The following is a 17618-nucleotide window of genomic DNA, read 5'->3' on the forward strand; positions in this document are numbered from 1 at the left end:
AAGTGGGGACCCAGTTCTGTGTGCAGTGTCCTGTAGGCCCCAGAGAGGAGGTGGCATGGGAGGGGTAGCACGGATGGGGTATGAAGTGGGTGCTGGCTCTACCACTGCTGGGCTCTGTGACCTGGCCTCTCAGTTTTTCCTTTGGAGGCTGGTACAGATCGTCTGCCCCTGGCCCGCGGTGGGTGGTCTGTGCCCAGGAGCAGCTCCTACCCTATGTGGTTTGGGGCCTGCTTGTGAGTGGCCTGCTCGCCTTCTGCCAGCACCCTGCACCACCCCAGCCTGCTGCTGCTGATGGCACTGAGCCCCTCAGCGGACCTGTCAGGGCTGTGCCTGCTCTTTGAGCCTGTGTGGCTGGGCTCCCTGCATGTGATGCTGCACCTTCGGGGACCGCGTGAGGAGGGGCCCCAGACCGTGCCAGGCCTGCTGCCGGGCCAGCTGCTGCTGCAGGTGCTAGAGGCCCTGCTGTTCCTGCAGGCCCGCTGCCGTGCCCACGGTGGCCTCAGCTCCCATGCTGTGCAGCTGGTGCGGCCGGGGCTGGCTAAGGTGGGCAGCCTGGAGCACGGGCGTTCGCTGCACCAGCGCTGGCTGTGGCCCAGGTGAGTGCCTGCCTCCCTGCCTGCCCCTCGTCCCTGCCCAGCTGCCATGGGCTCACCAGTCTCCTTGGGCTCCACAGGCTGCAGCAGGGCTACCCCTGGGGAGGCCCAGGCCCAGGGTTGCCCCCACCCCCTGAACTGTATCCCTGGCTGCCACTTGAGCTGATCTGCGGTGACATGCCTGCCACCACCTCAGACCTCTACAGCTTCTGCATCCTGGCCCAGGAGGTCCTCACTGGTCAGTGAGTGATCGTATACCCTGCCCCACTGAGGCACCCCACCTGTTTGGGTCCCCTAATCGTGCTTCCTCACAGGAGAGCTGCCCTGGGCTGGAAGAGAGGGGCCTGAGGTGAAGGCCAAGCTGGAGGCAGGTGAGAGCCCGGCCCTAGACCCCCTAGTACCAGCCCCCTACCAGGCCCTGATTCAGGCTGGGCTGGGCCTGAGGCCCGCTGACCGCTGGGGCAGCCTGCGGAGTACTCGGTATCAGCTACGGGAGGCCATGGCCCAGGTATAGCACAGGTCATCAGGGGGTGGATGGAGCCATGGAACCCCAGGTGGGGCCCATGTCACCATATTCAGCCTCCCTTCCATAGGACTCAGCTCCTGAGGTGAGCTCCCTGACCAAGTGGACCACACTGTCCTCTGCACTCCAGGGCTCCCCACCAGGTTAGAGAGCAAGGAGGGGGATGATGGTGGGTGCTGGGCACAGCTGAGCTGTGCCTCCCTCAGTCCAACCAACTGGTCTGTCCCCTTAGAGAAACTATACTATGAAGTGGCTCCCAGAGCCAAGACCACACCCAGGCCTGTGCCGCCTGTGATGTCCCGTGGCCCCATCCCATCCCAGGTAGGAGTCAGGACGGGGATGTAGGGGACCAAGAGAGCCATGGGCACCTGGGCAACCTAAGTCAACTCTCTGCCATCACTCTCTGCAGGCCCTGAAGACTCCTGAGGTCACGGGCCACAGCAGGGTCCAGAGTGGCACAGCCTGGAGCTCATGCAGCAGCTTGACTCTAGACAGCAGCCCAAGTCACAGCCCCCGCCTTTGCCCCGGCCCCAGCCACAGCCCCACAGCCAGGGTCGGCCTGCACTGCTGTCTGCAGCCCGGATCAACAGTATGGATACCCCAGAGCCCTGCGGGACCATCGCTAACCTGGGATCCCTGCCCCCCAGTAGTCATCAACCCAAGTTCCCTGGCTGCCTACCTTCTAACCGGGACCCCCAAGGACTCCCAACTGTCCCCTGACCTGTGACCCCTGACCAACCCTGCTTCCCCAGGGCCCTGCCCTGCACTCCAGCCTTCAGGACTCAGCCTCCCTGCTGGGGATCCAGAGCTCTGTGGCGCAGTTTGAGAGGAAGTTTTCAGCCAAGATCCAAACTCTGCAGGGGCTGCAGCAGCACACACACAGGGTTACCCCGCTGGACCCCCAGCCCTGTGAGCCCACCCCCTGCCTGCTGACCCTCGGAGGCTTCCCACACCCTGGGAGGCTGCTGGCAGGGAAGGCCACGAGGGCAGGCTAAGCAGAGGTCCCCGAGCCCATCCTGGGCCCCATCCCAGGCCCACTGGAGCTCCCATTGGAGCTTCATGGCTACCAGGTGACAGCTCCAGCCTTTTTCTCCTGCAGGCCCCCAGCACTGAGCTGACTGGAGGAAGTCTCTTCTCCAGCCTTCAGAAGTGAGAAATGGGGCCCTAGGGGGGACCCCCGGCCCCTTCCTCATCCCTGAGGTAACCCTAGGTCTACCCATTCCCCGCTACTCCCCAGGATGGATCTGCTGGAGGAGATCACAGCAGAGCTTCAGAGTAGATGCCAGCTCAGAGACAAGCCCAGCCTCCGCCCCGCTGCTGACCCAGATTCCTTGGGTGCGCTTGGCACCCTCTCTGCAGATGCCGTCCCGCAGAGCCTTCCAGGAGCAACTCCCCACCCAGTGCCTGCCCCAAAGGAAATAAAATGATAAAGCCACCTTCTGTCTGTTTATTCAGTCACTAAGTCCAGCCCAGCACGACACCAGCGGCCACATTTGCACGATTTTTATTCATTAATTTTGTCAGATGGTTTAGTAGGGTATGTGGGGAGAGAAGGGCAGGAGCTGTGCCCCCAGCCCCTGTGCACAGGTCAGGACATGGTGGGGGCTCCTGGAGGGAAAGGGAGGATGAGGTGTCAGCCTAGCCCTCCCTCAGATTTGTGCGAGGGCTCCCAGGATGGAGGGTGGTGGGGGGATGGGTATAGCCCTCAGCCAGGGTAGGGAAGCTAAGATTATTGGTTAGGGACCCACATGAGAAGCAAGTTACAAAGTTAGAAACTTGGGGTAGGCGTCGGGAATGCAAGAAAATACAAAAAAGGGATTGGTTTGGGGCAAGACCCAGTGAGGGTGGAGGGAAGGGAGGAAGGGCCTCCCAGCTGTAACTCAGCAGTAGCTTCGGGTCTGGCCCTCAGAGTGGAGGGACCAGCTGGGAGTCGGGTAAGGGGGTGGGGGACCAGCCCCCTCCCCTCTTTGCCCTCCATTTCTGTACAAGGACCCTCGGTGGAGCTCGCCCCCCCTCCCATAGGCTGGTGGGGCTGCCCTGTAGACCAGGAGTGGCTCGGGAGGCCCCCAGGGCGCAGGTACCCTGTGAGGGGTGCGGGGGCCCCAGGGTGCCCGCTGTTTCTGAGGGAGGCGGGGGGCTGGGGGGCCGGGATCTGAACGGCTTCGGGGGTGGGCAGGAGGGGAAGAGGAGGAGGAAGAGGCAGGTGAGGGACCCCTGGGCCCTAGGGATAGGTTGACATAGAGGGGCTCAGGCTGGGTGAGGCGCCGGGCAGGGTGCTGAGGGGCTGAGTAGCCAAGGTGGTCAGGGGGAAAGCAGGAGGGGGGTGGTGGGTAGTTGAGCAGGAAGTTGGGGGACCTGTGGAGTGGTGGCGATTGGCCAACCATGCCATATGAGGCATTGAGCCTATCAGGGGGCATAGAGCGAAAGGGACTCCAGGACCGGGTGGGGCCAGAATAGGGGGACCCTTCACCTGCCCCAATCTCATAGTACAGGTTCTCTCCCCTGTCGAGTGGTGCAGGAGGGCCCAGAGAGCTCCTCCAGACTGGGGCTGGGGAGCCAGGCTGGAAGGATGGGGGACCCATGGGGTATAAGCCTGGTTTGGGGACCCCAAGGAAGGGTGGCAGGCACTCCCTAGGAGCTGGGGAGAAACCAGGGGTAGGAACCTGTGAGGGGACAGAACATGGGGACTGGGCTGCTGTCTCTGGCATATCCCTGCACCCACCACCTGCCCTGAGCTGGGCACTGACCTGGGCGGGGCCTCTGAGTCCCCTCCTTGAGGTCCCCATGGGCCGCTGGCCCTTCATCAGGCTCCCATCACTTTGCTGCCTCGGTAAGTAGGATGGGGGACCCAGGGCCCAGGCACCCTGCTGGGCTAGGGAGTGGGGGGGTGGCCCACTCCCTGAGGTCCCCAGGGGCTCCCCACCCACCTCCAGGGACAGTGAGCGGCGGAAAGGGGAGTGGGGAGCAGGTGGGGTGCCCCCATGCTCCTGTTGGCTCTGTCGCTCGGCCACCTGCTGAGCCCGCTCAGCCAGGGCCAGGGCCATGAGGCGTGCTGGGTTCTTGGGGGGTGGGGGTGGGGCACCCCCAGGGCGCAGGAGGGTCAGGGGTGGGGGCAGCAACGGTGAATCCATACCAGGACCTACACAGAAGGGAACGGAAAGGGCTCAGCTGGGTCCTCGGGCGGCCTCAGGGTCTGTGAGAATGCAGGGCGGGCTGAGCAGGACTCACCATGCTGGCTCAGGGCTCCCCGGGGACCTGGCACTGCCAGCTTGCTGCAGATTTCCTGTTGGCAGTGGTCACTCAGCTGAGCCTCGGCTCCGCGCAGCAGCAGGGGGATGAGATGAGGGCGCAGGCTCGGGCCGGGGCTGAGAGCTGGTGTTGGGGAGACTGAGGCAGGTGCTCCCCCAGCCCCCAGCAGTTCTAGGACAGCGGGTGGCACTGATACAGCAAGGGGCTCTGAGATGTCCAGGGCAGTGGGTGAAGCAGGACTGGTGGGCTCACGGGGTGAGAGGGCCTGTGGGGTTGCCCTGGGTGGGAAGGCAGAGGCAGGGGCAGGGGGTGCCGGGCTCGCAGGAGGTGCGGGATCCCCTGGGGTGGGGCTGCTGCAGCGAAAGGTAAGGGGATCAAAGTCGAGCCCCCGGAGTCCCTCCAGGCAGCGGGGTGGGCTGAAGTCCAGCTCATCGCCATCATCTAGCCAGGCTGAGGTACGGTGCGAGGGGGACCCGGAGAGTGCCCCCAGCCCAGCTGCTGAGGATGAGGAGGATGAGGAGGAGGCCGAGGATGAGGACGACGAGGAGGAGGAGGATGAGGACAGGCTCTCACAGGAGCCGGCAGGTGCTGGGCCCACGGGGAAAGCATCACTGCTGGAGTGGGGTCGCCGCAGCCTGTGCAGCCTCTGGAGGCCTGGAAGGGAGGAGGTGGGGGTAGTTAGGGGTCGGGGTCAGAACTTTACATACACACACATCAGTGAGAACCGGGCACACAGCTCAACAGCAAGTTGGGGAAATAACATGAAGAGGCGCTTTCCTGGAGAGCCCACGCTGGCTGTGAATCAGGGAAGAGCTGTTCGGGTGTGTGGGTGATGAGGCAACAGCAAGAATGGAGTCTGGCAACCCACAGGCTGTGAGCACGAGACCAACACAATCGGTGCAAACGGGATAGCCACTTTTAGAAAACAACTGGGCCTAGTCCTACACAGCTGAACTTGTGCATAGCCTACAGGACAGCACCTTCACTCCTGGGAGTGTGGCAGAGCTATCTTCAGGAGTGTGAGGATGGCAGGGATTTCCTATAAGAGCCCCCGCCCGTCGGTCCGAGGCTGGATCAGCACTCCCATGGGGTCTCCATGCACGGAACACCAGAAGCCACGGAGAAGGACGAACCTGAGCTACAGCCAGCAACGTGGGCGGATGGGAGTTTGTAACGTAGGGATGAGTAGAAAGGTCAGGTTCCACATACAGTGTGAAACCCCCTTTCTTAAGGATATCCTTTAAATAAAGTTGCAAAAATGACTAGAACTGAGCGCTATGTTATTTACATGTACACCTGTAGCTGATAAAACCCTACCAGCAAGGGAATGAGGGGATCAAATTCAGGGATGCCTCTGGTGAGGAGACAGCAGCTGGACGAGGAGAGGAGCTCCCAGGTAAGGTATTGGGGTGCCTCTGGTTCTGGCTAGGGGGTTCCTGGGTGTTCATAATAAATATTATCTAAAATTATTTTCAAAAGAAATGAATAAATAAAAGACTGCTTTAAAGGACCCTGCATGAACCGCATGTGGTGTGTAATGAACCAAAGGTGATACTGTAACTCATTGTACCTAAAGTCCAGATTAAAATTTTTAAAAACCCCAGAACCCCAAGTATGAAGTACAACATTTGAAAGCCAAACCAGGGCCCCAGCTCCTCCCAGCTCTGCTTGAGCACAAGTAGGGCCCGCCCTGTGCTCACCAGCCCCGCTGGCCTGCGATGACAGGGACTCCTCACTCTTGGCAGATCTCAGTGTGACCGTGTCAGGTCTGCTGCCTGCGAGGAAACATAGGAGGGGTAGGAGAGGAAGGAGGACATGCCACAGACCACCTCCACCCTGCCATGCCAGCTGCAGGGCCTCTGACCTGAAGGTTGTGGTGGGGCGCGGGTGCCTCCCAGCCAGGGCAGGGGCTTCTTTCGAGGGACGCTGGGGCCCCGGCCCAGTGCAAAGAATGTCCTCCAGCTGCTACCGCCTGGCTTGCGCTGTTTCTCCCCTCTCTCCCCTTTCCTCCTGGGGTGTGGGTGAGAAACAGGAGGCAGTCTGAGGAACCAGGGCCTGCAGCCTGCCCTCTCCCATCCCCCAGCACCCCACTCACCTTTCTGAAGGTGAGGCCGGGGCCTTGGGAGCTGTGGGCTCAGTGGGTGTCCCCAGCCGGCCCTGGGTGCGAGCCTGGGCTTCTTCCAGCGTCAGCAGGCGAGTGGAGGGACTGCTGCCCGCAAGGGACTTGGGCCTGGGGAGGAGGCAGCGGCCTGGGGAGTTTGGAAAGGAGGGAGGTGTCAGCTCTGGGGCCACCCAAGGCCACAGGCAAAGCCAAGCGCTACAGCCCAAGCCCCGGCCCGCAGCGTGCCCACCCGGGCTGGCAAGGCAGGGAGCCAGAGTGGATCAGGCGGGAACAGGCGGGCAGCAGGCAGGTGAGGAGAGGTGAGGTGGAATGAGCTGATGAGGAGGCGGCTCCCAGCAGCCAGGGAGGGCAGAGGCTCTGGCTTGTTACCTCGGGCCAGGGGGCCCTCCGACGTGCTGGATCCTGACTGGGCTGGGGTCCGGGGCAGGGCGGGGAGTCTGGGCAGGGCTGGGGTGGGGTCAAGTCTGGGGACCTCCCACCTCCTCCCAGGTGGACCCATGGCCCCAAGCGCCCCCAGGAGCTACAAGGGGTGAAGGAAGAACGGTGTCCGGGCCGAGAAGTGGGAATCCTGAGCGTAGGAGCTGAAATGAGAAGGAGGGGGGCGCGGGGAGGGATAGGCGGGGCAGGGTCCTCAAGGAGTCGGGAGGGAAGTCCAGCCTCAGTGGGGCTGGGACAGGGATGGGAGCCCACCTGCCCTCCCACTGCAGCCCTGACAACGAGGGGACAATAGCCAGGACGCCAGGGGGGGTGATGGGCATACCTGCAGGGTCAAGACCAGCAGAGGTGAAGGTGTCACTGAACAGGACGTCCACATGGGTAAGCAGAAATTCTACCACCACTGACTGCACCCGAACTTCCCGGAAGGCTGCCGCCCCGCCCAGCCCCACTGACTCCAGCTCCATGGACCTGATGGGAGGAGAGGGAGGCCAGGTGCCTTGAGCCCCGGCCAGCAGGTTCCGGCTAGGCCAAATCGGAAGCCAATGGAGGCAAGGACTGTCTATTCAACACCTCTGACTTTCTCCAGTTGACCACACCTGGAACTAGGTTCTCAACCTTTCCCTGAATCTGCTCCTTCCCCACCTTCCCCACCGCAGTCAGTGCAGTTCTTCTGTGGCTCAGGCCAAACACCCTGGGGCTGTCCTGGAGCCTTCTCTTTCCTTCACACCTACATTCAATCTGTCAGTAAACACCGTGGGCTTCACCTCCCAAATCCCTCCAGAATCTAAACTCTTCTCCCCTCCACTGCCCCCACCCTGGCCCGGCCTCCATCCCCTCCCGCCAGGACACCCCAGCAGCCTCCTCCCTGGTCTCCTGCTCTGTCCCTGCCCCCACGGTCTGCTCCTCACCCGCAGCCAGAGGGGCCTGGGAACACCTGAGTCAGGTCAGGGCCCTCCTGGCTCAGAGCCCTGCCTGGGCTGCACCTTGCTCCAGGTAATAGCAAAGTCCTCAGCTGGACCCATGTCACTGCTCTGTCTGGTCCCCCATCACCTCTATGACCTCATCATCTCCTCTCCAAGCCTCACCCACCTGCTCATTCAGTTCCAGCCACACGGGCCTCCCTGAAGTTCCTTCGACACTCCAGGCACTGAGTCAGCCCTGGACTTGTGCACTGGCCACGCCTCCCCACGTGTGCACGTGGGTTCCTCCCCCACCCCCGCAGGTCTTGACTCAAATGTACCTTCTCAGTGGTCTTCCTCATCCACCGTATTTACAATTGTGAACCTCTTTCTGTGTACCCCAGGTCTTTCTTTTCTATTTCCCCCCATACTTCTTATGCCCACCCTCTGACGTACCACCTATTTTGCTTATTTATGTATCTGTATCCCCGGAAGAATGTGAACTCCTCCAGGACAGAGAACACGCCTGTCTTGGTCACCATCAAATCCCCTAGGGCTTACCCTGCTGCTGGCCATAGAAAGATGTACTGAAGGCTTCCCTGCCACTCTAGCTAAAAACTTCAAACTCCACGATCCTGTGCACCTCCCTCCCTGCTTCCTATCTTCCTCCTTGGCGCTCATCACCATCAGACATTATTATGCTGTGTTTTTCTTGTTGATGGTTCCTTGTGCATTTCCTCCACGAGAATGTGGCCCCAGGAGGATGTGTCCCTCACTCTGCATCCCCAGTGCTGGGCACATGGGAGGTGCTTGACAAATATGTATTAAATGAATGAACAAGAGAACAAAAGTTGGGCAGGTTCCTGGGGAGGTTTTGTGGGGGAGACCTGAGGCCCACCCGGTGGGAGGGAGCTGAGGGTGTAGGCTGGTGAGCGGCCAGCTTACCGTAGCAGGTTGGGTGCCCAGACGATGGCCAGGTTGCGGGCATGCATGCTGGTGTTGGCACTGTGTCTTGCCATGCGAGCCAGGTGCCTCAGCAGGTACTCCAGGGTCCTGGACGGTGTGAGCAGAGGGGGACACTTGAGCCTTACCTCCCTTGGAACCCCACCACAGCCCTTGCTTGCCCCTCCTGGTTTACCTATAATGTGGCGGGGGCAGCTGCTGGATGACGTCGTGGACCCGCACCAGACGTTCCTCCTCCCCAGGCACTGACATGGCCTCCTGAGATCGTGGACAGGCATGATGAGGACCGCACTAGATGCACGCCAGCGCCCTCCCCCCTTGCCAGCTCCCTGACTCACGCTGAACTTCCCATAGAGCTGGTAGGTGAGCAAGGGGTTCGGCAGCTCTCGGAAGTAGAGCTTGCAGAGGGAGGACACGCTGTGGATGTCCTGCAGGAAGGCGGGGCCAGACAGCTCAGGGATCCTCTCGCTGTCAAACTCATGCCTGAGACCACCGTGTCAAGGAGGAGGAAGAGTCAGGTCAGCTGGCTCACCCAGCCACGTTCCTCCTGTCCCACCCTCCAGCGCCCACAGATGGGTGCAGCCTCTTCCCCAGGTCCTGTGCTGGGCTCTTCAGAGGCAGAACCTTACTGAACTCCCCAACAACCCTGTGTGGCACAGACGAGAAGAGGACACTGAGGCTCAGGTGGGAGACGGCTCTGCCTGTAGCTACCCTGACTCCAGAGAGTGACCATGCTCCTGCCATGAAGTTGTATCATTCACCTGGCTTTAAGAGGTCACTAGACGACGTGGATAAAATCCCAGCATTGCCCTGCTCACAGCTCTCTGGCGGGGCCCCACTGCTCGCAGAGAAAGCTCCCGCCCACCACAGCCTCATGCCTCGCACTGCTCCCACTGCTCCCCCAGGCGTCGCGCTCTCCTGTCAGCCCCTCGCTCTTGCCTCCTTCCTTCCCACCTCCAGACTGCCCCTCCCGGCTCAGAGCCCTCCCACGGTCCCCCTCACTCAGAGTGAAAGCCGCAGTCCTAATGAAAAGGCCTTGCAGGTGCTGCCCTGATGACTTCTCCGATATCATCTCCTGCCACTTTCCCCTTTGCCCTGGCTGCTCCCCCAACTGTGACAGCTTTTCCCAGGATTCCCACGTGGCCTGCTGCCTCCCCTCCTGCAGGGCTCTCCCCCACAGGCCCCTGCCCACGCTTAGAACTGCAGCTCCTTCCTGGCTCACTGCTGCGATCCTCCTTCCCCCACCTATTTTTCTCACAGCACTTGCCGTCTTCTAGTAGACTATCATCCCTTGTTTGTCTCTTCCTCTAGCACTCGAGCCCCGTGAGGGCAGGGGGCTCTGGTTGTCCCATTCACTGCTGTGTCCCCAGTGCCTAGAATAGTGCTTGGCACGTGGCATGTGCTCAGTGAAGGCTGATCCCTCCGCTTAGAATGCTAACTCTGTTCTCACCTTTCAGGTCTTAGCTGGGGTATCACCTCCCCAAGGAAGCCCCTGACCCCAGTCTTGGTCCACCCCCTCTCTGCCCTCCTATTCTCGACAACCGTATCCCTGGCATGTGGCACACAGCTGGGATAGACGGTGCCCAGGAGATGCTGTGGAAAGAAGGGGTTGGTGGAGGGCCCTCACCGCAGCCTCTGGATGTTGGAAGACACGCCTGAGAGCCGGTAGATTCCATCTACCACCCCGTGGGCCTCGATAAACTCTGAGCAGCAGCGCAGCACCTGGGGCACTGGGAGAGAGTCGCAGGGTCAGGGCTGGGCAGCTCACATCCTAGGTGGGCGGGGTGGGGTGTGCAGGTGGGCCGGGCCTCACCATCCTGGCCTGAGTTGCTGAGGTGCTCGCCAAGGTCGCAGCCAAACACCCTCTGCCGCAGGATTCCGCGCTGCCGCAGCCGCTGCCGAGAAGGGCGGGAGCGCATGAAGGTGCGGAGGAGGCCGGCCAGCTTCCCACGTGGCCGGGGCACAGCTGTGGGGGCGAAGACAGGCCACACGGGGTCAGCGCAGCCATAGGCCTGGTGGGGCAGGTGTGCGAGGACCTGACCCCTTGTTTCCATTACCTGAGGTCAGAGATGAGATGCCCTGGGGAGTCGGGATGCCACAGGGGGGACCGTCGGCATCTGTGGGGTGAACAATGGGTGGAAAGGATGGATGGTAGGCAGGGGGAACAGGAGGGCCTCCCACGCTGTGCGTGGCACTTACCAGCCTTCAGGCCTGGACCTGGCCGCTCAGTGAAGAGTTCCACACACTCACTGGGGAAGAAACCGACCTGAGGAAGGGTCATGGTCAGTGGCTGGGCCACCCTAGTTGGCACAGCGCCCTAGCCCCGCCTGTCTACCCCAAGCCAGGCTCACCTGGAAGCCTCGCTTGCCCCGCCACCAGCTCCGATCCTCCGTGGGTGGCATGTCGATCACTGAGACGATGTCTCCCACCTGGTTGTGGGTAGGTGGGAGGAGGGGGTCAGAGGGGTGGAGGAAATGGGGAGCCCAGTAGAGTCTGCTCCCCCACAGCCTCACCTCGAAGGACAGCTCGTCTGGTGCCTGGGCTGTGTACCGCTTGACGACGTGGGCAGCGGCCACAGCAGGGATGTTGAGTGAGGCTTCCTCACTGAGAAGGAGTCGCCGGCCATGATTGTCCAGCTGGAGGGGAAGCGGGACGTGCAAAGAGAGGCGGGGGCGGGGGTGTTAATAAAGGCGGACAAGGCTCTTCCACGCCCAGGGAAGCTACTGCCTGTCCCTCACCTAAGAGTCTCTGTCACTCAGAGCTATTGGTCAGACACCTAAATTCCTGCCCCCTCTAAAACAAACCCTTTCTTCCCCTCACATGTCCCAGGACTCTCCTGCCCCCAAGTCTTCCCATCCACCCTGCACCTTCATCTTCCACAGCAGACGCTGCATGTTTGCTGTCTAAAAACTCTCTGGCTTAAGTCCCTCCATAGCCAGGTGTTCTGTGAGTTACAGCCAAACCCAATTCTAACTGATGCACCTTTAAATCCTTATGTCCCTACAGCCCGACACCCGCTAACACCCCCATCCCCCGCCACCTTCCCTCACAGGCATGCGCCCACGCAGACACTAGAACGTCAGTGCCTCCTCTGCTCTGGCTCCTTTCGTTTCTGGGCCCACACACACTCCCAGGCTAGTTCTCGCCCACTCTGAACTCCAAGCGCCCTGCCCAGGCCCACCTCCATCCAGGTGAGCACAGGCCCACAGTTGAGGTTACTGTCCACCAGTCCTGACAGGGTCTCCAGGTACTGCAGCAGCAGTGGTACCAGCATCTGGGGGCAGGTTGTCAAGGTGGGCTCCTGTGAGTGGACCCTGAGACAGCCCACTGCCCTCCCGCACTGCTCTAGCTTGTCTCTGGGCAGGGCTGAAATTCAGCCTGAATGCCTGGGTGCTGCTTAGCCATTAGTACTGAAATGCTGGCATGCCAACTGGCAAATAGTCTGTGCCAAGCTCCTGAGTGACCCAGCAGCAGGCTGACCCTCCCATGGGACCCCTGGGACCTCCTGATGATCCTAAAACTAAAGGAAGCTAAATGTAGCAGAACCCTGCTATATTTCTAAGGCTTCTCCATTCGGATTGGTTGGGACTTGGGCCATACTAGTGTTTAAATATTTATCTATCGTCTCTGCCGTGATGGTCTCACACATTGCTGATGAGGACACTCTGACGGCTGAGGCAGAGGCTGAGACAACAAGCAGGTTACCTGGGCAGCCCTAGCACCCTCTGGGGGCGGAGGGAGCTCTGGAAGGCAGGAAAACCTCCGGTCAAAGATGCACCGGTGGAGGTGAGCGTCCAGGGAACGGAAGTCATCATAACTACGGAGAACCGGCCAGGAACGGCCCTGAGGGAGCAGGAGAGACGGAAAGGAGCAGTGGTCCCATTATAGTGAGCTGAGGACTATGGTGGCCAGTCACTCAGGCTAGATGAGAGGCAGGGGTAGCCTCACCTGACAGGTCACCTGTACGCCAAATACCAGCTCGTTCTCTCCAGAGAAGCTGGGACCTTCACGGTCTGGAGACAGCAGGAGCTGCAGAAGGAAACAAAGGCCTAGGTAAGAGCCTCACTTTTGTCCCAGTCCTCACCTTTCTAGGCTGGCACTATCTAAGGATGAGTTTGGGTCCCCTTCCTGGAGTGCCCCCAGGAATGGGGCTGGTGATATGTTGGTCTGAGTACAGGACTCTGGCATAGAGCAGACACCTAACTAAAAGTTGTTGAATGAATAAAAGAACAAATGGATGAATGAATGTGCTCTCCCCATGTGCCTTGGCCCCTGCAACTGCTGCTGCTGACTGCTCAGATGGGTGAACAGCCAGGCACAGGGATAGGTTTCCGGGGTAAAGCATCTGCCAGTGTTGCAGGAGTGGGCAGGATCTCGCCTTCCCACCTGGGTACAAAGCCCCCATACCTGAATGTGGCCAAAGTCAACATTCTCGTAGTGGAAATGGGCACAGTCGGCCAGCCGGGGGAAGGGACCTCGAGGAGCTGAGAGCCTGGGAGACAGGTGACACATTACCAGTGGCTCCTCAAGGCCCATCCCCCCGCCAAGCTGAGTCTTTCCCTCCCTCACCCCTCACTCACCTCTTCCCAGGCTTCCCCTTCACATTGGGCCCCCCAGTGGGGGGCAAGGGCTGCACTGAGCCCTCTCCGGGGCCATCCAGGCTGTCAGTGCTGCGAGCCTGTAGAGCAGAGAAAAGAATCAGAGGCCCCCAGAGACGGCAGCAAAGAGACAACGAGAGCATTGTTATCTGCCAGCCTGGGACTAGAGGCCCCGGTTGCTCCACACATGGCCCTGAGCACGGAGTAGGAGAGTAGGTCAGAGAGAGGTGAGGGCTGGGCTGAGGATAGGCCTGCTTCTTCATGTGTGGTCTGGGGTGGGGGACTGGAGGAGCAGGGGCCAAGGGCGAGGCAGGCGACAAGAAAGAGAGCATTCTGGTGCCATCTCTCCTGTTTAAAACCCTTCTGTAGCCCCTGCAGAGTACAGCTACCTCCTACCGCTGTCTGGACAATCACAGCTCCCATCTCATCAGCTTCCTGATTCCAACCTCTCCCCTCCCACCAGCTAGCTTCTTCACAAGAGGCAGAATCATTTTCACAAAACACAAATTTGGCCCTGCTTTTCCATAGATCCTGGACCTTCAGTGGCTCCCTGTTGTCTTCAAGATAAAGTCTGAATTCTCTGGTCTGATGATCAAGGCTTCCCTGAGCTGGTTTCTGTTTACCTCCCTGGTCCCATCTCTCCCCCTAACACCCGCTCTCAGAGCTCTTGAACTTATTTTTTTTTTCTTTTTTTCTTTTCTTTCTAGCTGATAATCAGAACATAGAGCTCTTGAACTTCTAAGAGTCCAAGAAAACACCATCTTTTCATTTCCTTCTAGGCCTTTGCAAAGGCTCCTTCCTTGGCCTGAAGCACACGTCCCCACCCTTTCACTATGTTCATTCATCCTCACTTCTCGGGTCTCAACTCACTTGTGCCCCCCTCCAGGAAGTTCTCCCTGACCCTTCAGGCTGTGCCAGGTATCTCTTCTGGACTCTTTCCATCCTCCTGAGGCTCCCCAGTCTCAGGCTCCACATCTCTGCCTGAGCTTCCCCGTTCACAGTCCTGAGCACTCTGAGATGCCACTGTCTGGTGACAAGTTCATTTCCCCCATGGAACTGTGATCTCCCCATAAGCAGGGCCCCAGGCTGAGACCCCCAGCATGTCCAGCACAGAGCTGGGTACATAGTCTGTGAGCTTCATAAATAGGATTGTGCCTGATTCCTCTCTGGGTCCCCAATTCCCGGGGCCAGCCTCGTCACACAGCAGGGGCTGAGTAAAATCTGATGAATAAATTAACCAGCTGCCAGACAAGGATTCACCAGACTGGGCTCTAGCTTCTCCCTCCTCTATATCCCTGCAAGCCCAAGTTCACTCTTAGGTCTCACCCTCAGGGTCTGTTCCCCTCCAGCCCATGAAGCTCCCCAAGGCAGGATGGGATCTGACTCTCTCTGTGCCTGGAGCATGGAGCCTGCACAGAGGAGGTCTCAGTGAATGTCTATTAAGTGAGGGAATGAGGGAATGAATGGATGAATGAGCGGTAGCAGTATGGTGGGAGAGGGAGATGGCGGGGGAAGGGGATGAGGACAAGAAGATGGAGAGGACCCGAGAATCAAGCAGGATACAGTGCTGATTTGTTGGGGTAGAGTAAGGAGGGGAGTGGCTGGAGAGATTGAGGTAAAGGTTCAGACTGACTCGGGGGCGGGGGGATTGAGAGGGACTAGGATGGGGTGAAAACGAGGGAGCAGGAGAAGAAAAGGGTCAGGCTGAGGATGGAGCCAGGTGGGGGTGGGGCTCAGGAATAAGAAAGGGGCTGTTGGGAGGAGGAGGGGGCTAGACCAGGGAGGGGTGAGGGCTGAGATAAGGATGCCGAGGAAGACGCTGGGATGGGGGCTGGTGAAGGACTCAGGGAGCCCCAGCAGGCCCCTGAGGGGCCACTCGGGTGGCGCGGGTCTTTCCCTGGACCAGCCCCGCCTTCTCCCAAGCCCGGGTCCTCGGCCACTGTCATCCCCATTCCGGGCGTGGAAGGGGATGCACGCTGAGGGGGCGGGGTCGACGTATGGGCTCCGACCCAGGACCTGGCCAGGGTACAAGGACCGCGACGAAGGGTGAGGGGGCTGCACAGGCCTCGAGCTCGGGCGGGGCCGGGGGCGGGGCGCGCGGGGCGGGGCCGCGCGCGGACAGACTGACACGCGGACAGACGGACTGACGGCCGCATGGGTCCCTCACCACCATGGTCGCGTAGCCTCCTCAGGCCCCGGCCGCGTTCGACCCCTCGCTCAACATCCTTGTCGTCGCCGCTGCCGCCGCCATGGCGACACAAAGGGGAGGGCGCGAGCCGCGCGCGGGCGGCTGCAGGCCCCGCCCCTAACGGCTGCCCGTGTCTCCGGCGCGCGCCCCACTGGGGTGGAGAGTATCGGGGACGCGGCGCCGCTTCTCATTGGCTCCACCCTTGGCCGTAGGAGGACGCCCCGCCCACTGGCGGCTTTTCATTGGCTTCTGCTTGGGCCCCATCCCTGGCTGTGTCTCTTCGGTCCCGCCCCCTGAAGTTTGACAGCGCCACGCCCATGCCTGCTTTTCATTGGCTGTCATTCCCTTCCTGAGACACACCCCCGGGTTCTTTATGCTTTGCCTCCAACACTCCTAACACTGAGCAATGGACCCTTCCCTTAGTTCACTCTCAGTGACCGCTCCTCTGACATTCTTAATTGGTTTCTCCCACGGCCTCGGGGCTTTGCTCTATTCCTCAAGCAGCTTTTCAAAGTCCCTGTCCTCTAGTCTCACCTTATTTCTGACCCTGACCCTACCCACAGAATCCTGAGGATGTGCTCCCCATGGACGTTTGTTCATTGCCTCAGACACCCTGCCTGGGACATAGCCCTAGACTCTGCAACTCGGCCTGGCCCTACCCATTGGAACTTTACTTTTTCTTTCTTTTCTTTTTTTGAGACAGGGTCTCATTCTGGTGCCCTGACTAGAGTGCAGTGGTGTCACCATAGCTCACTGCAACCTCCAACTCCTGGGTTCAAGCAATCCTCCTGCCTCAGCCTCCCGAGTAGCTGGGACTACAGGCATGTGCCACCATGCCCAGCTAATTTTTTGTATATATATTTTTAGTTGTCCATATAATTTCTTCCTATTTTTAGTAGAGACAGGGTCTCGCCCTTGCTCAGGCTGGTGTCGAACTCCTGAGCTCAAACGATCCAGCCGCCTTGGCCTCCCAGAGTGTTAGGATTACAGGCGTGAGCCACCCGGCCTCCAGTCTTGACTCTTTTTTCCTAGGGAAAGGTTTAGCCCACAATGCCAGAACATTGCCATGTTTCGCATAAAGCCAATCCAAAAATCGTCCTGGCACTGACTGAGCATGCCCAGAAAATACCGTAACAACGCCCTTTCCAAAAAGACTCTCTTCATTGGTCATACCCTCAACAAGGCCCTCACCTCAGAGAGTACCTATGCCCTTGGTTCATTCATTCATTCAAAAACTCTGATCACTTAATTTGTGGATACATCAATAACCAAAACAGGGAAAAATATGCCCCACTCTCAATGGAGCCCAAAAGCTATGGGGAGAAGACAGACAATGAACAAAATGCATATTTAAAAATATAGAATATTGGAAAGTGATCAGCTCTATGGAGAAAAATTAAGCAGGGATTGGGGAAAGGGAGTGCTGGGGCAGTGGTAAATGTACAGTTACTTATTTCAACTTATTGAACCTGCTGACCCCAGTCCCATCGCAGGGATTTCCCACATAATGTTCCCTCTGCCTGGAGTATTTCCCCCATCACCCCCTGCGGTGGTTTTAAAACGTGGCTGCAAATTTTTTGACACTTCTCTCATCAAGAGGTGAAGTCTATGCCTGCTTCCCATTAATCTGGGCAGGATTCAACCAATAGAGAATAGTAGAATTGACAATATGTGATTTCCAAGGCTAGGTGATAAAAGGCAATGTAGCTTCTTGTCCAAAGTTCTTCTTGCCCACTGGAATGACTAGCTATAGAGCCATGAGGCATCAAGTGAGAACTCTGACTCACAGAATTCATAAGCATAATAAAATGATTCTTTTATGCCACTAAGTTTTGGAGGTAGTTTGTTACCCAGTAATAGTAATTAGGATGGCCCCTTGTCAACTAGATAATTTCTCCTGTCCCAGCTTAAGTGTAACTTCCTCAGGAATCCTTCTAGACCCCACCCATGCCCCAACTAGGTCAGGTTTTGTTATTATAAACATCTTTCATTTCTCCTTATATCTAAACAGCTATTTCCTTCTTGTGGATTTCATTTAAATGTAT

The 17618-nt window shown here is 59.0% G+C and overlaps 1 protein-coding gene across 1 annotated transcript; it reads right to left on the minus strand.

Moving 5' to 3' along the window:
• Positions 1-2604: 2604 nt before the first annotated feature.
• ARHGAP33 (Rho GTPase activating protein 33) lies at positions 2605-15701 on the minus strand. Its single transcript, XM_045532285.1, has 21 exons — positions 15553-15701; positions 13368-13465; positions 13195-13279; positions 12736-12816; positions 12493-12630; positions 11969-12061; positions 11301-11423; positions 11139-11216; positions 10987-11053; positions 10845-10904; positions 10601-10753; positions 10415-10517; positions 9126-9270; positions 8963-9045; positions 8770-8877; positions 7248-7393; positions 6461-6614; positions 6230-6375; positions 6066-6140; positions 4345-5019; positions 2605-4255 (listed from the first exon to the last, which is right to left on the minus strand). The coding sequence occupies exons 1-21, from the start codon at positions 15556-15558 to the stop codon at positions 2997-2999; spliced, it is 3876 nt and encodes a 1291-aa protein (XP_045388241.1). The 5' UTR covers positions 15559-15701; the 3' UTR covers positions 2605-2996.
• Between the last annotated feature and the right edge of the window lie 1917 nt (positions 15702-17618).

This window comes from Lemur catta, chromosome 19 (assembly GCF_020740605.2).
Source record: "Lemur catta isolate mLemCat1 chromosome 19, mLemCat1.pri, whole genome shotgun sequence".
Classification (NCBI taxonomy): domain Eukaryota; kingdom Metazoa; phylum Chordata; class Mammalia; order Primates; family Lemuridae; genus Lemur; species Lemur catta.

Bases quoted from the DNA above. Each gene is read 5' to 3' on its own strand.
- ARHGAP33 (XM_045532285.1), bottom strand. The intron at 12,817-13,194 runs GTATGGGGGCTT...TTCCTTCTGCAG, and splicing joins TTGACTTTGGCCACATTCAG to CTCCTGCTGTCTCCAGACCG. The intron at 11,424-11,968 runs GTGGGCCTGGGC...CTTCCCCTCCAG, and splicing joins CTGTGCTCACCTGGATGGAG to CTGGACAATCATGGCCGGCG.